General features: G+C 38.6%; 1 protein-coding gene across 5 annotated transcripts in view; it reads right to left on the reverse strand.

The window, feature by feature from the left end:
- Positions 1 to 211: 211 nt before the first annotated feature.
- SPO11 (SPO11 initiator of meiotic double stranded breaks) overlaps positions 212 to 26577 on the reverse strand; it is a 51241-nt gene continuing 24875 nt past the window's right edge. The window contains exons 1-12 of one of the 5 annotated variants that reach the window (XM_030533398.1): positions 22469 to 22514; positions 15423 to 15511; positions 13606 to 13672; positions 13248 to 13356; positions 12529 to 12615; positions 10033 to 10069; positions 9687 to 9796; positions 9281 to 9380; positions 3185 to 3222; positions 1620 to 1696; positions 1258 to 1369; positions 212 to 645 (exon numbers count right to left, since the gene is read on the reverse strand). In XM_030533398.1, the coding sequence (XP_030389258.1) occupies positions 526 to 645; positions 1258 to 1369; positions 1620 to 1696; positions 3185 to 3222; positions 9281 to 9380; positions 9687 to 9796; positions 10033 to 10069; positions 12529 to 12615; positions 13248 to 13356; positions 13606 to 13672; positions 15423 to 15486 (921 nt within the window). In that variant the 5' untranslated portion in view covers positions 15487 to 15511; positions 22469 to 22514 and the 3' untranslated portion in view covers positions 212 to 525. Of the gene's footprint in view, positions 646 to 1257; positions 1370 to 1619; positions 1697 to 3184; positions 3223 to 9280; positions 9381 to 9686; positions 9797 to 10032; positions 10070 to 12528; positions 12616 to 13247; positions 13357 to 13605; positions 13673 to 15422; positions 15512 to 22468; positions 22515 to 26577 lie in introns of those variants that run through there. The other 4 variants (XM_030533397.1, XM_030533396.1, XM_030533399.1 and 1 more) reach the window with 4 other exon arrangements.

A 26577-nucleotide genomic window follows, 5' to 3' on the forward strand; every position in this document is an offset into this window, starting at 1 on the left:
GTCCTGGAGTATATGAGTCTATGAAGTCTATGAGTTTACAGTATCTTTTCAGAGGATTGTACCTTAAAAATATTACAGTAATTTAAATTACTTCCCTGCCATCAAAAGTAAAACATATCAGAAGACACAGACTTAGCTTGATTGTGCTTTAAAGCAAACTGTGAATTAACTGACACAAATTTAAACAAATATAACTTTTTATTTTCTCCCCTCAAAATAAATGTCAATATCTTTTTAAGAAGAATTCTTTTACAGTTGGAATTATTGCTACAGTTATATACAGTAGCCACAAAATGGAAAGAAAAAATTTAAAATATGTTCAAAATTGTAAAGAAATTAAACTATTGACATAATTAAAAAAAACTGAATAAGGAGCTGAAGCAAACCTCTACATTTCTTCACTGAATATGTAGAACAATTGCCAGAAATAATGCAATGTTATGCAATTTTTGTAAATAGTGGCTTATATTATAATAGCTCCAAAATAAATCCACATCAGGAAACAGTTGATCTACAAACAAATATTCAGATCCATCCACCAAATTGCAATTTGCTTGGTAGATACACCCTGGAAAGGTAATCTGATGAAAGAGAAGTCAAAGCTTGAATTTCAGCCTTCATTTTAGATGCTGCCATAATTTCCATCTGAAAAAGAAAAAAATGCAAATTAATGTACTGTTGAGAAAGGCCTGACCCATAGGGTGGTGTAATTAAATGTTTAAATTACATTAGAGTTGATTAATATTTATCATAAGGAGATGTGCTCTCCAGTGTGCAGCACATAGCAAAATCATAGCAATTCATACACCAGGGCAGTGTAAACAGATGGGGAAAGCACACAATATGTTTTCCCACTATGTAGTCACTATATATCTGCTTTGTGTTCTAAATTATACAGACCAAGTGGAGGTTAAGTAATTGTTCCACATAGCATGTTCCCTCTCTTCAAGAGATGTAATTTATTCTGTGATATTTAGAACTGTAGTAAACCCCCTCTAAAACATATGATCATCAGATGGCCAATGGCAGCAAAGCCTATCATGCTGCAGGTTCTTTGCTGGGGATGGAACTATGAGGCACATTGGTACAAGACAGCCTGCATGGCTCTCAATCCTGACCACTCCAGGTGGAGTGCAGCAAAACCTTATTGGTTCTGCTGTGTTCAGAGCTCACAATAGCCAGGAGGGATGGCATTGGGGTAGATAGGATTTGTTCTTTAGGGATTAAGAAACAGAAAACAATATAATTTATTCATACTTCTTTTTTCCACATTGGTTGGCAAGCCATATAAGGTCTCTTCTGCATACTGGCGAGTTTATTTTGATCTTGTTTAGTAAGTGGAATCAGCGCATCTTTGCGTATATTTAATCTGAAAATGCGGACAAAAGTTTTATATATTTATATATAGTTTAATATATTTTTTAAAACTACATTTCATTTCCAACTTAAATTCCTATTTCCAACCATCAAAATGCTCTATAAAAAAACCAATAAGTTTATTGAGAACAGAATCAACAGTTAATTGTCTTTTCTTATGTGGATTTAAATCAGACAATGTTACGTATACTTTTTGTGATAGAATAGAGGGATAATTATATTTCTTCTAGAAAATAACTAACCTTTCAATATCAGATGGAAGGAGACCAAGCCATCTTATAGCTGGAACTGTAAGATGATGGGCTTCAAAAGACATTGACTACAATATGAAATGTCATATATTATGTTCAGTGTCCCTTTAATTTGAATTATTTATGTTTGTCTTTGAGAAAACATTTGTTTTTTTTAGGATGGGGTCAAGTTTTGTAAAAATGAAGCTAACTCTGTTCACAAGCAGAGCTCTTTATGAAACTCAGGCTTGTAGAAATTGGGACAAGTGGCTGCAGTAGATAAACCACAATACAGGGAAGGAAAGGGGAGAAATTAAAATCCAGCTGAGACCCTGGGGGTACCACTTCCTGCTCCCTCTCCTAGAGAACTGTGCAGAAGACAGTCTGCCCTCCTTAGCCGTGAGAACTTTGAGTAGAGCCAGTCAGAAACTCAAGTCAGATGGAGCAGAGACAAGCAGCTATAGCATATATTTAGACACAGCCGGCACTTCCATTTAGGTGACCTAGGCGGTCGCCTAGGACACTAGGATTTGGGGGGGTGGCATTTTGCCACCCTCGGCGGCAATTCGGTGGCGGGGGTCCTTCTACGCTCTGGGTCTTTGGCGGCAATTCTGCGGCGGGTCCTTCACTCGCTCCGGGACCCGCCGCCAAAGTGCCCCGAAGACTGAGAGCCGCGGAAGGCCCCCCCCTTCGCAGAATTGCCGCCAACGACCAGGGGCGCAGAAGGACCCCCGCCTAGGGCGTCAAAAACCCTGGCGCCACTCCTGTTTGGACACAGATGATCTGATAGTTTTTACTGTGGACATTCTCTCCCCTCTACTGTTTTTCTGTCCAACTCACTTCCCCCTCCTACCTCAGTGTGTCTTTGCCTAATTCCACTTGCCCTCAGTACTTTTACTCTCTCTCTTCTCTCTCTTTCCTTCTTACCCCAACTCCTTGAAGTATAATGTGCCCTCTCCTTTCTTTTCTCTCTCTGTTAGGTAACCCCTTCCCAACAAAACCTCCCCAAATTAATAAACAATAGTAAATAGTAATAATAACAAACATTCAGTCAAAAATCTGGGAACATAACACGCTGTTTGCAAACTATCACATTGTTCACTCTGCTTACATGTTCTATCTCCTCCCTTCATTCTATACCAGTCTTGTCTATATAGACTGTAAGCTCTCTTTAGGGCAAGGACTGTGACTTACTATATGGACTACATACTATATGGACTACTATATGGACTACATTGCCTAGAACAGTGCAGCACAGATCTAACTTGGGGCCCCCTGAGCATTACTGTACCACAAATAATACATAATAATAATATGGACAATTTTGTATAGTAGGCAAAACTTCATAAATCTACCATTTTCATAACAATTTCTTTTTGTTATGGCAAAATCCAACTTTTTGCGATTAAAAAAAAACTTGTTTAAAAAAATAAAGCACCCTCGGCCCAAAAGTTGTTTCTTAGTATTAAAACAAAAGAAAACACCCATCCAAACTACACTTTAACAGTTTTCACATGCCAGCACCAAGGCTGGATGACAAAATAATTAGACCTGAAGTGGAAAACAACTATACTCACCACAGATCCATACTTGTAGATGCACATTATTTCTATACCTAATTTACAGAATACCAAATGTCACATATCTATTTGTCTACATTGGGCATGATTCACCATTGTGTTAGTTTCATGCTTATGTAAGCCGCTTTGAGTTACATTAGTGTAAAACTGAACTGATGAATCAGGCCCTTTGTGTTTTACAAGTAGCTTTACAGCATATTGTCATATATAATCAACATTTTTAATAATATGACACTTACCTCAATATATTTAAAATTTCATACCTGTTATGCATAGGCATCATACAAAAGTAATGGACATCTGAATCTTGTTTTTTTACATATTGTACCATGTCTGTCACATAAAACCAGCATCTCTTACTTTGTCCTGTGGCAACTTAATAGAATTCAGCATTGATGGTTTAATCAGTTATTCTAAATTTTCATACTTTTCATTTGACAGTCTTAATATTTTAATTATTTTATGTGCTAATTGTTCAGATAATTGATTAGCATTTTTCCTTTCACGGTATGATAAAAGGAACATTACCAGTGGTTTCAGGTCTACAGTTTTACCTCCTAGGTCTGGTCTATGCTATAGGCCTCTATTGGTATAAGTATGTCACTCAGGAGTGTGAAAAATCCACACCCTTGAACGACACAGTTGTCTCGACCTAACCCTGGTGTAGACAGTGCTATGCTGGCAGGAGAGCTTCTCCCATCGACGTAGCTACTGTGTCAGTGTAGAGCGTCTTCATTAAAGCACAGCTATGGCACAGCGGTGCAGCTGTGCTGATGCAGCATTTTAAGAGTAGACCTGCCCTTACTGTCCCCTTAACAAACAACATTTTGATAACTGCCTCTCAGATAATATATTCCATTGTTGTTTGCAATGTTGTGTCCATATTGGACCCAGATACTGAGAAAGACAAGGTGGGTGAAGTAATATCTTTTATTGGATCAATTTCTGTTGGTGGAAGGGACAAGCTTTTAAGCTTCACATAACTCTTCTTTAGGTCTGTATTTTTCATGGAATGCATCCGATGAAGTGGGCTATAGCCCACGAAAGCTTATGCTCAAATAAATTTGTTGGTCTCTAAGGTGCCACAAGTACTCCTTTTCTTTAGGTCTGGAATACATAACCAGAGTCTCATAGCTCAATACAGGTGGGACAGGTTGTTAACCATCAGGTGATAACACATGTTGCAAGAAGCCACTTAGAGGGAAGTGGGCAATTAACACCTCTACAATCATAGGACAAAAGAGGGTTCGTAGGTTACAGGGATCACCACACTGACCACCACAGATTCAATACTATCCCAAACACACCAAGAAATCTGTTATCTACAGCCAGGCACTCACATACCACAGAATATGCTCTGGGAAGAACGTCTGGGATATACACATTAACACACTTAAGACCACCTTCACCAAACAAGGACACTCCGCCACAGACACATCATTGAATGGGCCACCCAAATACCCAGAGAGAACCTGCTTCAGTACAGGAAAAGAACCGGCACCAACCACATACCCCTTGCTGTCACCTTCCACCCCGCACTGGAACCCATACAGGGTATCATGAAACAATTACAACCCATACTTGATAGGGACCCCATCCTGAAAGAAATCTTTCCTGGACCCCATCTTCTATCCTTCAAACAACCCCCCAGCCTTGCCAAGCTCATCATCAGAAGTAAACCCCCCATTAGGGGTTTGTAGAGGGTCCCATATGAGGAAAGATTAAAGAGTCTAGGCCTCTTCAGCTTGGAAAAAAGGAGACTAAGGGGGGATATGATAGAGGTATATAAAATCATGAGTGATGTTGAAAAAGTGGATAAGGAAAAGTTATTTACTTATTCTCATTATACAAGAACTAGGGCTCATCAAATGAAATTAATAGGTAGCAGGTTTAAAACAAATAAAAGGAAGTTCTTCTTCACACAGCACACAGTCAACTTGTGGAACTCCTTACCTGAGGAGGTTGTGAAGACTGGGACTATAACAATGTTTAAAAGGGAACTGGATAAATTCATGGTGGCTAAGTCCATAAATGGCTATTAGCCAGGAAGGGTAAAGAATGGTGTCCCTAGCCTCTGTTCATCAGAGGATGGAGATGGATGGCAGGAGAGAGATCACTTGATCATTGCCTGTTAGAGCTTCACTCCCTCTGGGGCACCTGGCATTGGCCACTGTCGGTAGACAGATACTGGACTAGATGGACCTTTGGTCTGACCCAGTACGGCCGTTCTTATGTTCTTATGTACAGACCAGGAGATAACAACTCAAATTGGCACCACACTCTTCAGAACAACAGATGCTAAACCTGCAGACATATCTCCACCACTAGAATGATCAGTACCTGCCACAACACATCTTTCAAGATCTATGGGTTTTACACACGCCTATCACAACTTGTGGTGTACCTCATCCAGTGCATCAAATGCTCAGAAAACCACAATATGGGTGAAACCAGACAATCACTATGCTCTTGAATGAAAAATGATAAAAAACCCAAAAAAACCCCAAACGAACAAACAAACAAAAAATGCCATCACCCATGGGCGAACACTTTTCATAAAGCAATCACTCCATAGCTTACCTATCAGTCCTCATCCTCAAAGGCAACCTGCACAACACCTTCCAAATTTAAATTTGTAACTCTGCTAGACACTAAAGATCATGGTCTCAACAGAGAATGGTTTTCTGGCTCATGACAACTATTTGTAACTACTAATCCACCTTTGTCCTATAACTGTAGAGGTGTTAATAGATTTCTTGCAATGTGTGTTAACTCTTAGGATATGTCTACACTGGAAACTTCAAAGCACTGTTGTGGGAATGCTCCTGTGGCAGCGCTTTGAAGTGCGAGTGGGGTCTCTCCCAGCGCTCCTGGTAATCCACCTGCATGAGGGGTTTGGCTCTGAGTGCTGGGAGCGTGGCTACACTAGTGCTTTAAAGTGCTCAGACTTACTGCTCTCAGGGGGGTGATTTTTCACACCCCTGTGCCAGCAAGTTAGAGCACCATGAAATGTAAGTGTAGACAAGCCCTTAGGTTTGACAATCTGTTCCACCTTATATTTATTTGTGAGACTCTGGTTATGATTTCCAGACTTCAGGAAGAGTTCTGTGACGCTCACAAGCTTATTTTTTCTACCAATAGAAGTTAGTCCAATAAAAGATACGGTACTACTTCACCCACCTTGTCTTCCTCAGACAATAGTAAGAACCAACCAGCTCTCAAAAAGAAAGATATAACAGTTCAAATGAGCTATTTTACAATCAATGGATGAAATCCTGATGCCATTAAAGTCAATTGCAAATATGCCACTGAGTACAGCAGGGCAAAGATTTCACCCACTGTCTGTGGGAATACACAAAAACTGTTCTATCTTCTTCCAAAACAGAACTATACAGCTATGCAGTCAGGCTATGTTAAAACAGGATAAATAGGTGGCTAAGAAAAGCTTTTTCTTAGTAAATCATATTTTAAGTTTAGATCATTCTTTAAACAGTCAACTGTCAGTCTCAAGCATGCTTAATATATTTGGTTCTTTATTGTCCTAAGGAATATTTACTGAATTTCCTTCTCTGCAGAATAAAACACTACTGTTCTAGTGTTAATTTTCTGTTATTTAACTAGTGGCAGTCAGAACATTTTTAGTGAAATGAAATTCTGCCCATCTGATTTCCTTTCTGATTCAGTGAATCAGGTTTGAAGCTAAACTGGGTTGTTTAGAGTTCAGCACTTCTTGTTTTTCATCATAAACTGAGTTGCTCTGCTAATCATAACATTAATGTATGACATTAAACACTGGCAAAATATTATTTAAATTATTCAATGTTACTTAACATTTTAATGTCATGTTTTAATCAAAGGTCTTTTTCACCTAGAGCACCGCTGAGAGAAAATTGACCTTAATTTAGATTCCATCTTGTTTTTGGTTCAAATTCCAGTTAATTATATTGTATTATTAATTGGTAATGGAGACTACTACTTAATTAAAATGAATATTAACAGCTACTAATTTATAGATGTTTAAAAATGGGATTCCATGACCACACCTAGTTCTGAGCAAAAGCCCAGTCAACATGGAGGCTGTCAAGCTCTTCTTCAGTGTCTCAGTTTTTACCTGTTTTTCCATTGTACCTCATTTTAAGTTTTAATGATCAGTATTCTAACTATCCTTAGTCATAAATTCCTTAAACAAAGCTATACATTAGTTTAGAAAAAGTCACATTTCAAAGAGTAATTACAAAACTACACATCAAGAAGCATGTTCTGTAGTTGAATCATCAGCTTCTTAAAGCTTGCTTCCCACTCCAGCAGCGAGTTACCTTCCACCAGCTCTCAGCTTCATTGCTTTCCCCCACATCATTGTCACAGAAATATGGAGACAGCAAAGATTCTGTCATCCATTAGGTCTGACCCTGCTGTCTCCCACATAATGGTGGGAGAAAGACTGCCTCGCCTATGATGGCAACTGGAATATTTCCTCATGCTGCATCCCCAATATTCTTTGCAAAACTGAAAAGGCAAAATGTCATTGTCCATGATATCTCTATCAAAGTATAGTTAAAATTTAAAGAGAAACAACAAAAACCATTCACCTTTCACCAGGAAAAAGTTATAAACTTGTGAACAAATCTATATTCAGGAATCAAATTTTAGCTGTAGAACACAGTAAGATGCATTTTTATTTTACTTAAAACACATCATACTACTTTCTTAGGGCTAAATCTAATAGGCCTTAATTTGACAAAACTCCCATTATTGTCAATGGGAATTTTGCATGAGTTGCGACTGAAGGATTGGACCTGCAGTACATAACTGTTTGTCTATTAGAAGAAAACAAAACTATGACATTTTAAAATATTTCCCGTTTTTGCTTTTTCCAATGGAACAATATTCAAAGCACCATTCTGACATGAGTCATCATACTGGTAGCTCTAAGTGATCCTGCATTAAAAGGCACGCCCCTCATTTTAGACTAAAATTGGCTCTAACCAACGTCAAGTTTGTAGTATTTAGCTTTCAGAATGGTAATTTAACAACATTACAAGTATTGGATTATGAGGTGGAACTATAAAGAATGTTGGTTACCCTAAATCAAATTTAAAATAAAATCATGTTGAAATCATCTTGTACTATTTTTTTCCTGTCTATAATTTTGCATTTGCCTCACATTTGGGCCTTGGCTGAGAAGTGTATGCATCACAGTATATATAAAGTTCTGCTGAGAGTATGTGGCCAGCTTTCCTCTAGTATCAAATTGGGAAAAGGATGCAAAAAGCCCTATTCCATCCTCCCATACACCTGCCAAGGGGCAGCTATAGTCTAAGGGTGGACTGTTCAAAAATGCCAAAGGGATAGATTTTCAAAGGTACTTAGGTGCCTAAAGACGCAGATAGGCACCTAATGGGCTTTTCAAAAGCCCCAAGGCGCTTAAGTTCCTTTGATATAAATGAGTTAGGCACCTACAGGGGCGACTCCAGGCCCCAGCACGCCAAGTTCGTGCTTGGGGTGGCATGCCACAGGGTACGCTCTGCCGGTCGCCAGGAGGGCGGCTGGCAGGGCTCCGGTGGACCTCCTGCAGGCGTGCCTGCGGAGGGTCCGCTGGTCCCGCGGCTTCGGTGGAGCCGCGGGACCAGCAGACCGTCCGCAGTCACGCCTGTGGGAGGTCCACCAGAGCCGCGGGACCGGTGACAGGCAGAGAGTCCCCCACGGCATGCCTAGGCACTCTTGAAAATCCCATAAGGTGCCTATTTGCATCTTTAGGTGCACAAGTATCTTTAAAAATCTGATCCTAAGTGACTTTGACTCGCAAGTTCTATGGAAAGTCCTTTCACTCCTTAGGCACAAGGTCCAGGATTGCCTAGAGCCAACAGCTGTGTTAGTCACCCCAGAGCGTGAGGAATGCCCCACTTCTGCATTAAACAATGGAGGAAGGCCAGCATAGATGTCACAGTACTCCTCAGTACTCCTGCAGGCATGCTGGTTGAGTTTAGAATTTTCTGCTTTGATGGGGAAACTCCATTCAGATATCCATACCATGAGTTCTGGTCTTAAATGTCAAATAAATAAAGTTCTGTTCTGCTGTTAGCATGCAATTACCATGTGGATCTGCATCCATGAGGGTGAAAATAGGAATATGACATGTATCCCACAGCTTTCTGACTAGAAGTCTTGTGTTCAGATCTGGTACTCCTTTTCCCTAAGGGAAAATAAAATAAAATCATAAGTTTTGGAATTAACTAAAACAAAGTCTGACTAGACACGTGCTTAGGTATGTCATGTAAATATGTATAAGAACAGAAAATGCATTTCTGTCTTAAATATAATTCTGTTTTTCTCCCTTTTTATGGTATTATTTTAATAAAGATGGAGGAAAATGTTGGCGTTAAACATGTCTTATTTTAATTTTAATATATTTGAAGTTATTTTTGGAAAGCACCATACTGTTACTATATTATTAAAACTCTTAGTTCTAGAGGTGGAATGTGAAATGTCAGATGCATACCGTAATCATTATGCATGGAGACAATTTATTGCAGAAGTCATCATCCAGGAGCCTCTGAAAAGTTGCATCTTTTTCTACAATTAGTATAAATTTTGCATCTGTGATCACATCTTTGATATTAAGACTAGCTACATATTAAAAGAAATCTGTGGCATTGTATTATATTAATCAACTACAAAATGAATGCTCTAATATACTTGTTTTCAAGCCAAAGGCAGTGCTCATAACTCAGTTTCAGAGCCAAGAAGTAAAGAAAAAAATCATAAAAACTTTGTTTAACTTGGAATATTCTTTGTTTATACTTTTTTTTTTTAGCCTACAACTAGACTTCTTGCTTAAAGGATACTTCTAATTCCTTGAACATTAGATGGCACAACGACGGCCTAAAACAACAAAAATGAAATTAATAATTTTAAATAGAGAAAATGATGTATTTTAAAACAATGACATTAGGTAATGAAGGTCAAAATTACATCCTGAAATGACCATTCATCTTTTTATATACAGCATTGCTCTTGACACCGTCACTGCTTTATAGGCATATTCTATCCTATATAGCCTGCTGTGAAGCAAGGATGTATAGGGATCCTACTACTACCATGAGGCATCTTTCAAAAATATCTGATGCTACTTGCATGCAGGATCACCCATCACATGATCACTGCACAGTGATGCAGCTCTACATTTTCCTTTGTGTTTTAGCCAGGAAAAAAAAAACACTGGGTGTGAGACTGCAAGTTTAAAGCAGGATTAAAAATGTAATGGATGCTCGTTAAAGATCTTTACAAAAGACCTTTAAACTCCTGCTTTTGATAACCTCTGTTTGGAGTTTGTTTTATGTTTATAACTGTTTTGTAACAGATAATTTGAGATATGGTAATGCTTACTTCACATCTCAGATTAGGATTTGGATCAGTCTGGTAAACATATGGATGAGATAGCAGGAAATGGAAGAAGATCTTGGCAAAATAGTCTGTATATATTGACATGTGTGGTCTGTTTTAATTTGTTACTGCTGTATCATCTCAGGTGCCAATGTGGACCAGCTCCATAAATAGAAATGTGAGGCCCTGTAGAGGAGCATGGATAATGGAGATCTTTACAGTTCTGATTTAGATGAAAAACAAAGTAAAGATAGATAAGGTTTTCTTTCCATTTTTAAATCATTCACGTGTGCTTACAGTAGAAACATTGACCAGGGAGTGATAGCGGAAGTCAGAAAATCAGTTTTATTTCCTGCTTTCTACTCACTAGCAGCATGACATTGGGCAAATCTTTTAGGCTTAGACTTTCAAAAGAACTCAGCTCCCATTTAAGGTAGTGCATGGTTTTTCAAATTCTCAAACCAACTATTGGTGCTGAGCATTTGAAAATCTGGCTCTTAACTTCTCTTTACTTCAGTTTTTTCATCTGTAAAATGAGGCTGATGACAGAACTCTTTCTGATGTCTGTAAGTGGTATGATTATAAATAGCTCTTTCTAATGCCTGAGACCCTATTGTTATAAGCCATAATGTGGCACTATACTTGGATACGAATGAGTTGAAGACTTTTACTTATACTGATGGAAGTCACGAGTGCCTCCACTGAACTCAGTGGGTTTTTATTGGTGTAAAACTTGTGTGAGGAGAGAATCAGATCCATAAATAAATTCGTGTCTCTGAATATATGGCTTTATTCACAGTATGTACTTTTACTAACAGCAGCAAAGAATCCTGTGGCACCTTATAGACTAACAGACGTTTTGGAGCATGAGCTTTCGTGGGTGAATACCCACTTCGTCGGATGCATCCGACGAAGTGGATATTCACCCACGAAAGTTCATGCTCCAAAACGTCTGTTAGTCTATAAGGTGCCACAGGATTCTTTGCTGCTTTTACAGATCCAGACTAACACGGCTACCCCTCTGATACCTTTTACTAACACAGATCCTAGTGGCATGCCCATTGCAATGAAAGGTATACCCAGAGGACAGGGTCAGAGTTCTGCAAAGGGATTATTCTCCAACTCTGCCAGAAAAGCACATGGCTAGAAATTGTGTGTGTTCATGTGCCCAGGACACTCAAATTCAGAGCACAACATAGACAGAGCAATGTCACAGAGAGCCTCAACCACAAATTAAATGTCTTCCTCTGCAGAACTTCCAATATGGAAGGTAATCAGGATGGAATCTAGGCACCAGCAAAGCAAGCGCTGCACAGCACAGTTCCAGGGGTGGCATTCCGGCCATTCTTTTTTTTTTTTCCTGGGAAGTTGCGCTCTTGGAACTTGGGGCGGCAAATTTTTTGCTTGAGGCGGCAAAAAACCTAGAGCCTGCCCTGAAGGTAATGTAAGCATAGTTTACTCTTCCCGAGAGGTAAGTGCTTCTGTTGATTCTGTAGCTGACCCCTAAATTTACAATATATAAAGCACACAGAGATTACATTCAAAAGTATATGGAGGCTCAGATCTTAGAGTTCTTTCTCATGCAAAACTTTTTCTGCATTCCTTAAGAATTTTGAATGTATAACACAGGGCCACCCAGAGGATTCAGGGGGCCTGGGGCAAAGCAATTTCGGGGGCTCCTTCCATAAAAAAAAGTTGTAATACTATATTCTCTTGGGGGCCCCTGCAGGGCCCGGGACCTGGGGCAAATTGCCCCTCTTGCCCCCCCCCCGGGCGGCCCTGGTATAACATTTGTAGGAAGTGGGCATTAGTAGTGAGAGTTTAAGTAATGTCTAAGTTTGCCACAAGCACAAATGTACATACGTTAATAAATTAGGTCACAACAAATATAGGAAATCACACAATATAGGAAATCACACAAAGTTGGACATAAAAATGTTAATATTAGTAATACATACTGTTGCACTGCATGTACAATTCACTTTTATACCATCTTCCTCAGTATAACTTAAGTTACCAGCAATGCAACCTTTAGTTGTAGAAAGCTGGGGGAAAAAATAGCAGTAACTCAAGTTTTGTATAGTAAATTTTGTATATTGGATAGGAAAAGTTGCAGTCAGCTACAAAAGACTTCTGACCAGAAATAAGCTGTTACTGACCATTATTATCATCATGAAATACAGATTTTTTTTAAATCATGAAATACAGATTTTTTTTAATTCATTCATCCTACATAACTTAACATATGCTATTAATTGTGTTTACAGAGAAAAAAATGTTACAAATGTCAAAGCATGAAACAAATATAAAATTTGAAAGGATGCCATGTTCCTGTTAGATATGTTAAACCCTCATTTAGACCCCAAATCAGCAAACCACTCAGCATAAATTACTGAATCAAGGCTTTATATTCTAAGGCTGAAATCCTGGCTTAATTGAAGCCAATGGCAAAACTCCCATCAACTTCAAAGGAGCCAGCATTTTACCTCAAGCTCTAGTACATCTGTGAGCATTATAAAAATAATAAAGAGTGTATTTTATTTAACAAAATTACAATTTCTAATTTTTGCTACATACATACTTCCTACCAATCATTTTCTTACTTTTCAGTTGTTTATATAATGCAATATATATGATTTAATAATAATAATCATAATAATCATAAGCAACTACTTACTATATGTAGACTTCTCCTAGGTATCTTAAGCATGCAGGAAATGTCATTGACTATATTGTCCACAACACTCTGGCTACCAAATAGTAGTGTATCACTGTAATATATATCTCTATCAAGATAAAACATTGTATTTGTAAAAATAAACTAATTTTAATACAATACTGATTGACTCATAGGATTCTGAGATTGTAAAAGAACATTTTAATGAGAGTATGAATAATTAAATCAGTTTGAAACATTTTATGTACACAAATCTGTTATGATATTTGACAAGCTTAATAACTAGGTTCGTTCTTTATCTATATAAAATTGTTAAAATATATTTTTGATTTGCAGTTAGAGAAATGCAGTCTATTACCTTTTGGTTGCATACGTATTGTTTTGCACCATCTTGTAGATCACAGATAATATTTTAAGCATTAGAGCTGGAAAACAAAGTAATATTTTAAACTTAGCCAGTATAAAGCTATAGAATAAATAAACTGAATTATATTATATATGAAAAAAATGGCATAGGAGCTTAGGTATATTTTGCAAAGTAACCCATTTAACATTTTAACAGTTGTATTCCACATTTTCAAAACTGTGTTTGCAAAAACAGGGATTTCCGTACGCTCTCCTCTTCCCTCCCCCACAACCCTGTGTGTGTGTGTGTACATCCTTCCTGGATTTCCCCAACACACAATCCCCCAGTGGTCAACTAGTTAACATGCAGTTGAGAATTTAGTCTTTGGTTGGAAATTTGAATTGAAATTGAAACAATAATGCACGCTTTAAAAGCATATACAGTATATGATAAAATACTTGTACCTGAAAAAGCATAATAGGTTTGAAAAGTGTGAACAAAGACTAGCATCCTCACATGGCTTTTTTTTGTTTTTTTCATTTTCATGATGTTGGCCAACCTTATAATTTCAAATTATGATTTGTAAGCAAGGTCTGAATGAACTCTTCAGGGCTGCCGGGGCGGGAGGGGGCAAGTGGGGCAATTTCCCCAGACCCTGGGCCCTACAGGGGCCCCCAAGAGAATATAGTATTCTATAGTATTGCAACTTTTTTTTTATGGAAGGGGCCCCCGAAATTGCTTTGCCCCAGGCTCTCTGAATTGTCTGAGCAGCCCTGGAGCTCTTCCCTGACAGCTAGTGATGAGTGCCTCTCTCCTCCAGCCTAGGTGCTGCTGCAGGGAGAGACAAGTGGGGGTGAGTCCTCTCTCCCCACCGTAGCCCTGAGGAGCCACACTGCGCCCCAAACCCCTCATCCCTAGACCCACCCTGGAGCCCACATCCCCAGCCAGACTGCACCCCAACCTTCTGCCCCAGCCCTGAGCCCCCTCCCACACTTCAAACCCCTCAGCCCACATCACCTCCGTATTGGTGCACATAACAAAATTAATTCCATAAATGGGTGGGAAAAATTAGAGGGAACACTGTTCAGGATCAGACTGTATTTACATGAACAAACCTACTCTGCCTAGGGATCCAGCAGATACAGCTGTGTTGTCTAAGTGATCAGTTTTGGCTGGTGTGAGGTTACAAATCATTTTAGTATTGAATGCAGGGGTAATTAAATATTGTTATTGTATGAGGAAAGGGCAGAACTGTGCTTAGCTTGTCCTGATTGAGGGGGTCACCCTCAGTGCTTAATTTGTGCCAGGACTTGCCAAGGCTGAGCCCTGGCACCTCTAGGCTTGGCAGTTAATAGCCCCAGTACCTGTCGGCTTGCCACATCAGTAATGAATATAAAAAACTTATTTGAGCCCCGGCATTTTTTTCATTGCAAATTAAGTACTCGTCACCCTCAACTGAACTGACTTTGTTAAGCAGGAGGTTTGGATGCCAGATCCCAGTGGGGAGAGAGCGAGAGAGAGTTGCTTGGTGGTGCAGTTGAATACATAGGCCAGCAGCCACAGAAATTAATTTCTACTCTATCAATCAGAAAGGTTCTATGTTAATTATTAATTATTTCCATGGTAATTAACATTACAATTTAACGGAGATGGAAAAGACTGGGTGAGGACTGGGGCTTAGAAGATAGATCTAGGTTTTATTTTATTTATATACTTCTAATGACACAAAATATGTTTTATTTCTTCTACAGAATACTGCAGTATGATAAACAAACCTTAAACAAAAGACAAAACTAATAGAGAACTCTTTTGCTATATTTTTAACTTACCAAATTTTAGTGCTGATTTGGGACAGTCACTTTTTATTTTTCTTGTGGTATAATGAGAGATCATCTGTAGACCTACAGAATCTTTAAACCTGACATTTTGTGAACAAATAAAATAAAAATGTAAGCTGATGAAGGGAAAGTACAATTAGTTATTTTGTGCCAGATAGTTCACATTAAGCCTCTATTCCTGCAATGAGAACTGCTAGTGCAGTTTTCAAGACCCATGCACAACCCCATTAACATCAATGGGGTGGCTAAACCCATCTGGAAAGCCAGTGTTACTAGCTATGTGGGGATCATCATTTTTGTTCTAAAGCACAATGTTCCCACAAGAATTCTGCATATATTTATCCTGTTTTTTAATAACTGATCTTTAAAAAAGTATCAATATTAAAATTACAATAATAGTTTCTAATACACTAACATAACACTTCTCTATTTCTTTACTTCTCACATGTATTGCCTCATGCATCCTTTGGGTGGCAGAACATACCACACAGCACAGCATGAGAATGTGCAGGATGTCACAATGGACAAGCAAAACCTAAATAAATAAGAGAAAAACTGCATATCTGAAGAGATATTAGAGCAACAAGGTTTTTGTTCATTGTTATTTTGTAATATCAAAGCTAAATTGAAGTATTTTGACAAATGTTATAAGCATCATATTCAAATCTGATGCAATATAGAATGATGACACTTTTAAAAACTATCAGACTTAGAGTGATGGTAATAATAATTATTTTATTGAGTATAGCAGCATCATCACTGTATATGGTGCTTTATAGACCATACGTATGAGAAAAAAAACAGCAATGAAAATCTTCTCTCAAATCCATTGTATTTGGCTTTTTATTTTGAAACAACTCTTTGCTCTTGGACTGCAACACTGCAGAGAGGTGTTCCTGCTTTTCAGTTGGATGCACCCTATAGTGTACCTACACATTAAAAATTCATGAAAAGGGAACAGGGCCCAAGACACTCTGTTAGGCTGACTTCATGCCATGTGTGAGAAGTGTTTCCTTTAGGGAACAAAATGCTGAGCTCTGCAGAGAAATACTGAGAATAAGCTGTAAACACTGTGGCTCTCAGAGACACTTGGGGTTAAGGAAGCTCCAACCTTGCATTATGTGAGAGATCCAGCAGTGCTACTGCTGTAGCAAAAGAATTCCCTGATTCTCCTCTCCATGATTTTGCAATACTTTCCTTTCTGAAGGAGGTATCATTGGATAAAGGAAACTAATGGTACTACCGTAGGGACCAGTACTACGTATTTTCAGACAGATATCCAACTGGATACCTACCGCTGTTTATGAGGCACATGCTAAGTATGGAGCTGTTGCCTAGTTCCACCCTTCCTGCTCTTTAGAGCTCCAGTCCTGCAGGTTTGAAATGGAAAGGCTCCCGGGAAAAGGGGAACATGCCCCCTGACTTTACTGCCACCCCACACACAGTGCCTTTAAAGCACTCTGTTCCTACTTATTTTTATTTGCTCTCTTCTAGGTTTCAGGGCATAGTGGAATATAGATGCCTTACTTAGCTGGAACTACATCTCTGAGATTGGAATTTGGCCCATCATAAATAAGGGTGTAATTATTTTTATTTAATTGCTAATACTTTATTTTAACAGTATACTCACTTGTTTTGATTTGAACACTTTTTTTTCTTCCCATGTGATCTAATGGCATATAATATCTCATATTTGGTCTCTTAGCCTGGAATATCAGTGCCCCTAACATTGCCAAATATTGTTATACTATTTTAATTGTATTGCCATATAAGAAAAACATTTTTTGAAACTATGAGGATATAAACCATTAAATCCACTGGACCATACAAAGCCCTTTGGTTAACTGAATATCTTTAGACTCTTCAGTTTTTCACAGAGAGAAGTTTCTTATTCTCATTATATAAGAATTCCTTATATAATAATTTCCTGCAAGTGCACTCAGAATAGAGCAACAAAGAAACAGTATCCAGGGGAGGAAAGACACTTAAATAATAGGACAGAAAGGAAAGAGAATAGCAAAAAGGTAGAAGCCTAAACATCACAAAGTAGATGAAAGAAGCAGAGCTTGAGATGAGGAGATAACATGAGGGAGAATAGAGAGAAGAAACTGAGAAAACAGAATGAATTGGAGAAATAGATCCAGCCTGAACCAGGTTTCTCAATCACATGCAACCCATTATCTGTTTTCTCTTCCCACCAGAAAAGGATAGTCTAATATCCTCTGTATGACCTTTCTCTACTTTATTCTCCTTTTGCAGTGGTGTCACTCTTTCCTCCACATTGTGTTCCTCTGTTGTGGTCCCTACTGAGTCTTTGTGCATAATGATTATTAAAGCTCCCTTTTTAAAAAAAAAACAAACAGCTTCTAAGGTTGGTTGCTTTTTGTTTTTTTGAACAAATAAAGTTATAGTCATTGAGTTTAAGATCAGATGGGACCTCCTGAACTTCACAGGCCCTAGCACTACCTGATGATACCTCACCAAGCCTAACAATCAGGATTTGAACAAAGTATAACAGCCCTCATGAGAATAACCTATTGTGTGCCACAGGTAAAGAACAGGTGCACCAATGCCAGAGGCTCCTGCAATAGCAGGGATTTGATTAAGTGACATATACTCAGAAGTTCCCAGAAAGCCACCCATGTTCCATGCTGCAGAGGAAAGTGAACTCCATCTCCCCAAGGTCACTGTCAATCTGACCTGAGTGAACATTCCTCCCTGGCCCCACATATAGGTGGTGATGAGTAAGATCTTGCGCATGTGAGCAAGACCACCAGCCAAGCACCTGAGAAAGGGAATTTCAGAACCACCTCACAGCATTGGTCTACTCTAAGCAGTGTCCCAACTCCAGCTGTGGCAATTGCTGATGCTTCAGAGGAAGAAGACAAACCAACACCCCAAAATCCAGAATACATTGAGGAAAAAAATTTCATTCCTGACTCCTAGAGTTGATCGGCTGAAGCCATGAAGCATGAAGTTATTTATTGATTCTATTGTACATGGGATTTCATAAGGTGGACTCATTTGAAAATATTTAATGGAGACAAATTACAACCATTTGTGATATTTATAATAATCAAACACACACACACACACACCAATAATACCTACTGTATATTTCCCCAATCTGATCTGTTAACCAAGTTGAGAACAGGTGCTTTGTTTCTGGCTAGACTTGTAACTATATCTTGTATAACATTTTCTATTGCTCCAAGGATCTCAGAACTGAAACAATTAATATTAAAGTTTTGTATGATTAACCATAATTCACTGTCAGTTCTTAACATTGATTCTCTCCCCTAAAATCTACAACAAATATTTAAAATCTTAATTGCTACAATTTATGTATTGATTTTAAAGATGGATAACACCACTTTCTCCCACTACTACTTTCCTGAACTTTGTCTTGCTTAGTTTCCCTAGAATCCTTGATTTTCCATTCCACATGCATGACTGAGTTGCACAAGTTAAAAATACATTTCCAACCACTCCTCATACCATCAGATTTTCAACCAGCTGAACTTTCAGACCAACTGGTTGGTTTGAGACAGATGATTAATGTTTTAGTTTAAATGATGTAATATTGGTTTTGGCTAGCATTTGAGTTAACTTGCTTTTAAATGCTGTAAATTGCAAAAATATTCAAGAGTACAAATAATTCCTGTTGTACCATATCACATTAACCTTTTGATCTGCTGCCCTGAACGAACTGTTGAGGTTTTTAATTATATGAAGGATTTGGCTCAAAAGATGCACAGTGAAAAGGACAAAATCTATGTTTTTCACCTAAGCAGACAAACTAACCATGTAGCAAATCTCCTATAGCATAATAGTAGGTTGGTCCAACTGTTGTGACAGATGCCTTTTATTTTCAAAAGCAATCTGATTCCAACCTCTGATCTGTCCTTAAAATTACAAGTGCACAGTGTGCCAGTATAAATCTGGGTAAGAACTAGAAAATGTATTAAATATATTTTAGCCCAATGTTCTACCTGCAACCCAATTTTGTCACTGACTAAGGTCAAATAACAACACAGTTGAAAAGTCAATAAAAATAAAAAGGCTTGATCATACAGCCCCTGATAAGTTTACTTGCCATTGTGAAGCAGCTGCATAATTGAGTCCCCTATCTCTTAACCTTCAGATATATACTCTACTTCCTAAAACTTAATGACTTCTAAAAAAGATTCTAATGAGTGCAGAGAAAATTGGCAAAAGTTGAAACACTGTAAAGTGTAGAGAAGGGGTAGAGTAAAATAGGAAAGCAAAGCTGAATAGGGCTGTTCTGCAAGTAAGATGTATGCTCAAACACTATGGTGATGAGGGACATATAAATACCTAGGATAGAATGGTAGATAGATAGATCATTCAACTTTTGGCATTGACATGCCTCTTATAGATACTTTTATCGTTAGGCTCTTCTGACTCTATTTCTTTAGATACCATAGTTATATTTTATGTTCCGTGTGCATCTTGAAGTTTGCCTCAGATCTGCACATCTCAGACTGTTTTGCCAGGTATCTTCCCATTTCTGTAATAAAATGCATGGTCTGCTCTACGCTGTCAAATGGAAGGTCCAGACTTCATTTCCTATCCTGATTTCTTCCTTTCTGGGCCATCAGAAGCTGGGAGGGCTGCAAAGTTCTACCAACTTTCAGATATTCTTTCCTTTGTTCCATCTCCTTTTCAAGAGATGAACCTAGTTTTAGTAAGTAAGCACACAGTGCGGGCCTACTATGCCTATTTAAAATGCACTTTGCATTAATAATAATGAAATCTGGGCTAAGCTGTGCTAGGCACTATAGATCTTACATCAGGATACAGCCTGTTAGCTCATTTCTAACAGGTCACACATGAACATTTAGTAGTTTGGCATAGTACATGGAATGCACTTAAATAATTATGTCATAAAACAAAAAAACTGTTGAAGAATTAATCTTATAGTACTTTTAGCAAACAATGATATGTAGACAAGAGTAAAACTATTCCAAATGCAAATCTGCAGTTTATGAGACTAATAATTTTATAACTAAATTTTAATCTGAGTTTGTAGTTTAAACTGGGAATGAAGATAAATAAAAATATTTAATTTTATTTATGTTCATTCTCAATTTAAGCAATAGATTACAAATTATGGTTTTGAAAAAACTGATATTAAACTCTATTATTTAGAGTAGATATGTGGTTGCATATGTGAAACCTGATGCTGTGTGTGTGCTGTGACATTTCTGACAACAGGGGACTTCAGGGCACATTGTCCATACTAGGCTGGTATGGTTCCATCAACACACTATATCCGTATAAGCAGCAAAGAGTCCTGTGGCACCTTGTAGACTAACAGACGTTTTGGAGCATGAGCTTTCGTGGGTGAATACCTACTTCGTCAGATGCACATCTGTATAGTGGCACAGATACCTATTTTGCTCAAGCCAATGGGGTATTTTGGGGGGCATCATCCTTTCATATTAGCATGAGTGATCAGGGCACCATGTGCAATGGTGCAGAGACCTGTTTTTGCCTATGCTAATGGCCTTTGGGGAGAATTGTTATTTTCCACACTGGCATGAATGAATTACAGCATCGTGTATGTGCAGTGTCACAGGTACCCTTTTTTGCCCGTGTCAATAGCATATTTTTATAGGGGAACTTGTGTCTTGCTTTGACATGGAAGAATTGAGATGCTGTTTGTGTGTGCAATGATGCAGGGACCTGCTACACCCACACTGGTGGAAGATTGTGTGAGTACCCTTTGAGATTTCACCCTGTCAAGATTTACCTAGTGATTTGGCAAATGTTATTGGAGTGGCCAGTTTCCCCAATTCTGGTCTCTTCTCTGGCTGCCTCCTTGATGGAACGCAGCAGGGAAACCCTGTGGTGATCCAATACGGTGAATGCCGACCAGTCTGTCTCCCCGGGGAGGGACAAAGACATTCTGAAGAAGAGGTGACACCCTCAGCAAAGGGATTAAAATGGGCTATTATGGGCATCAAACTTCAAATTCCTTCCCTCCCAACCCAATAATAGGGGCAGCAAAGGGCCAGTCAGTGAGGAAGAGTAGGAGACTCCTGAAGAAGCAGCAGTATGAGACCAACGGCTTTTCCCGCCCTTTCTGACTGACCAGCGGCTTTTCCCGCCCTTTCTGGCTGACCAATGACTTTTCTGCCCTCTCTGACTGACACCTCTGTTCCGCCCTTTCTGGCTGACCAACGGCTTTTCCCGCCCTTTCTGACTGATTCCTCTTTTCCTGCCCTTTCTGACAGACCAATGGCTTTTCATACCCTTAATGACTAATCACTTTCCTGAAAGCATGCACTGACTGAGCCTTGATTGCTCAATCTTGATTCCTACTAGCACAGTCAGGTGGCTAACGAGAGGTGAGGTGGACTTTTTAAACAGCATGATAATAGCTGCTATGTAGCAGGAGCACCACATGTGGAGGGAATAAGTGGCTCCTAGGCAGGGATAAAGGGTAGTACAGTGGCCCAGGTGTGAACCTGCAAGCAAGGAGTGGGAGTGAAAGGTGTTCTAGGCTGAGGAAAAGAGGGAGGGGCTGCAGGGGTGCCAGGCTGGCAAAGGTGTTGAGAAACCAAGAGGAAAGTTTAGGGGCAAGTACCCAGGTCTGTGACAGGCAGCCTAAGTCTGTGTCTGACCAACAAAAGCTACACGGAGGTATTAGAAGTACAAGGCAATGAAGAGTATCCATACCCTGTTTCCCAGATAGAGTGCAACAACCAGGAGAAGGGAAGGGCTGGGAGAGGTCTTCAAATGGCTGGGTTATTAGAGAAGAGACAAGGGGAAGTGTAAAGTAAGAGGGACAAAGAAAGGATGCTGAAAACTGCAGTGCAATATTTTACCAACCCCAAGTATTCAAAAAATCATGAGTCCCTCCCCCCACCGTAGACTCTGACTTAAAATTAAGGGATTTTGAAAAATAATAAATATTTTGTCTTTTTATTTGTCTTCTGTTTGATACTTCAGTGTACACCCGAGTCATGTTTTCAAGTTTCTCTCTACAAACAGGAGGGTTAGAAACTTACTTTTTTTTTAAACTGAAAACTGAGGTTCTGGATCACTGGATTCCAGGAGCTTGGGCTTTTTGAAAAAAAACACAATAATTATTGCATGATAAAATCATGGGAGTTGGTGTGGGATATCCATAGCCAGAGAGCATCTTGCAGTGTCACTCCAAGTGGGATGCCAGGGTGCTGGAAGTGGGGAACTCTGTGCACTTGCAGGAATAAATACAATAGATTTAAGTTTTTATCATATTCAAGTGTTCCATACACTGTTTCCTCCTGTTAGTAAGACTTTTAGTTCTCTCTCTCTCTCTCTCTCTCTCTCTTTTTAAAAAAAAACAGTCTTTCTTTTCATGCCACCTTTAAAAAGAGATGTCCTGGCTTAAGAAGAACTTCTGAAAACCTATGGTCTGCAACACTGCAAGTGTCAATTTCTGCTTTCACACTAGTGCAATCTGATCACAGCTCCCATTGAGCCCTATTGGTGTTGCATGAGTATGCTAGTAGAAAACTGTCCTCTGTTTCTTTAATAGTGGTTGTTGTGGCAAGATTATTCCTTTCTTTTGTGAAGGAGCCCAACTGCAGAAGAAAAAGCAAAGTTGGAGAATTTATTTTGTGCTGTCTTCACCTTTACAGTTTTTGATATACCAAAGATTTTTGTATTGTCAACTCATAACAGCATCATAATAATTGTCAGGCTGAAAGTCGTGGTTTAGACTCTTGGTTAGGGGGTAAGTTGGGGGATATGCACATTGAAAACGTCTACATTTTTGGAAAAAATCCCACTGTTACTAACACTAGTTTTGCTGCACTGTAGTTAGCAATGTTGTGGGCTGCCTAACATCTAACTGTGTTGTTTAGACTTGTTCTAGGAGGACTTGATGTCATGGTGCTTAAGAAGTTGGCAACCACTAGCAGCTGGTCTTCACTGGCATTCCCAGTGTTGCTACCAGCAATGAACCCTTGCTCCCGATACTTGTTGGAGTAAGCAGCCCAAATCCAGCCTGGGTTGGTAGTAACAAATCCACAAACCTATTCATTCAAGGAAAACCTCAGGCTATGGTAACATGAAAACAAAGTGCTGCAATTATCAGAGGCATACAAAAGAAGAGGGAATTAATAAATCCTTGAAATTCTCAGATCTTTAATCTTGACTCTTTGGCCTTTAGGTATCTTCAGATCACTCAGGAAATATTTATGCAAAACCCCCATAGCTCTTTTCAGTAATTCCATGTCAAAATCAACAGAGTCGCAGAGTTTTCTTTGATATAGAACTGACAAAATTATACAATGCCCTTAGCAACAGATTTCAAATAAAACTGGATATGTGAACTTGCAGGGAGGTATTTTAATGACTTACTTCTTCCAGCAAAGCAGTAAACCTCAATTAAAAAAAGCATGACCCAAATACTGAATGCCTCATCCAATGTTAGCTAAGTGTAAGCAGGAATTGAGAGCAATAAACAACAATAATAAAATAATAATAATAAATATTAAAAACCCTCTGTGTCTCAATCTTTATTCATACCAAACCAAAAGCCCACATAAACTAGCATCTAGAAAATTATCAGTTAATCTACAAACACTGGGCTATTTCCTGAGGTCCTAATTCATTTTTTACTTGGCAAACTCTGATAGATCTCAGTAAAAAATGAGTTAGAGCCCGAAGTATTGACTCAATGTTTTCCACGTATATGAGAAGAAAAAATGACTGAAAGAACAAATAATGATCCATTATATTAGATGCTGAAGTGGACAGAGAAAGAAGGAGCAAAAGAAGCATAGGTGCCCTAATTGCCTCAACATTCACTGTGTGTCTGAAAGCACATGAGCGTTAGAGGACACCACAGACAGCAGACATAAGAATAAGTAATTGCTTCAGGTTTTAACCTATAGCTGCGCTAGTCCTTGACAAAATTGCACAAGGTAGAAAATGAGATACATTTGTATTTGTTAGCACAATTAAAAAAATATCCTTGCGCCAAAAAGTTCCCTTCATTAGGTTTTGTTTGCTTTTACAAATGTATGCTTTATTTAAGGATATTTTTAAAGGTCATTATACTATAACATGGTCTATCAAATTTTAAAATAATTTCTGTAAATGGCTGAAGAGACTTTTCTGGTTGGATTTGTGGGTTCAGTCAAAATTAAAAAGTATTACATTAAATTAAAGTGCATGTTTAGCTCAATGCCACCTTTTAAACTGACCCCAGATTTACAAGTTATTCCTATGTTAACAGCTTTATCAAGCAAAGCACTCCACAGACTAATATATCAAAGCACGTGAGCTTTACATGCTTTTTTTCTGTTCATTGCATATTTTATCTGAAGAAGATATATTTTTTCTTTGGTATGATCAGTCTCTTTCCTACAGTGATTTTTCCATGATTGTGATGATACTCCTCATTCACTAACTAGGCCATAATCAATTACTTTAACAGACCAGTAACCACAGTAGTGGCATTGAGATATCAAGTCAATTATCTTCAAACTGTGTATGAAAATCAATTCTAAGTAATCAATCCTAAACAGAGGGAGAGGCCTATGAAATGTCATGCAGCAGCGTACAAGCAAAACTGGTTGGCTTAGTTCTGCCATCCTTATATTCCCACTGACATTTATCACATTGGGAAACATATTGCCTTTGATCTCACAGAAGGGAGAACTCTTTTCGTCTGTGACAGCATGAGACCAGGTACAATGCTAAATATGTGGGGCAGTTAGGAATGCTTAGTAGGTTGGTGGAAGCTGGCATACCAGTTGCTTCTGCCTAGTGATACTTTAAAAAACAACAATAACAAAACCAAAACTTTTCCACAAAAGTCATGTAAGAGCTTCCTGGGAGTGCAACTAGTAAGTTATATCAAGTTTCCGTCTCTTTTCAGCTTCCTAAAATTATGAGTTGGACAAAACTTGAAACTCTGTGAACTAGCATATTTTACTGTGAACAAGTTAGTGGAGTAGGGGAGCCAGATCCCTCACCTACCATTTATATGAACAAAGCCCAGGGAAATAAAAGATGAAAAGTCACGCATCGCTAAGAGTTTACAAATGGTATATCCCTTTCTATTTGACATGATTTGATAAAAAAGAAAATCTAATCCATGTTTTTATCTTACCTAATATTTGAGTGAGAAACACCTGCAAGTCATTTACTATCCAGTTAGCCAAGTCTATAATAGGAGGATTTTAGTTTCTGACCCTTTTCTTTGTCTTGAATCATTTAGCCATATATAAATTCTGACAGGTCTTGTCTTTTGTGGAAAGAAAGCTTGCATCTAATCTCTATCACAGTGATTTTCAGAACTAACATTTCCTAATGCCTCTAGAGATGTTAATACTGTTTTTAGGGGGTGAGGGGAGGGAGGGCAAGAAGGGTAATGGAGAAAAAGCAAGACTGACAAAGTAGTATCAACAAATGTTCCTTATCTCTTACAGTATGAATGTTGTGTACACTTTGTCTTGTTCACAATAAGCGAGCAGCAGGCAGGCAGAGTACTAGGGAAAAGATCTTTATTGAGCATGCATAGAAGCACGTATTACATGCTGAGAAATCAGTGCTTGCCTAGTACCACCCTCGCCACCAACTTCCATTCCTGAGCTCACAGCAAAATAGGGTACTCCTGAAACCTGACTCTTTCTTCAGGCTCACTCATCATGTCAGATACTTATATGTGTCACAGTTTTAAGGCAGAAAATTGTATTTGATCTATTTAGTATTCAGACTATAGTGGCATTATTTCAACATGGGTATATTGATATGTTAAAATATGTTAAAAGAACACTATTAAGGTTGCACAGTCAAGTATTCAAAAGATAGGAAATACCAGAATTAAGGCTGTCTCCGAAACCTTAATTTGCCCCCTGATGCATATGCATTATGATGCAGTCATTCACACCAACAAACACCCGCCCTCCACCACTACCACCACCACCACCAAAAAGTAAACTGGAAAAAAAATGAATTTCTTCATGTCACATCATATTGACACCCACATGGGTCACCACAAGGGTAGAACCTTTACATCCACCACACTGGTATCTGCTTCTTGAGCTAATGGAGTAACTGACAGCAATAGTAGGCTGTCATCCTCTATGTGCACAAGCTCTAGAGAGGGATGGGACACTTT

This window comes from Gopherus evgoodei, chromosome 14 (genome assembly GCF_007399415.2).
Source record: "Gopherus evgoodei ecotype Sinaloan lineage chromosome 14, rGopEvg1_v1.p, whole genome shotgun sequence".
In the NCBI taxonomy this organism is placed as follows: Eukaryota; Metazoa; Chordata; order Testudines; family Testudinidae; genus Gopherus; species Gopherus evgoodei.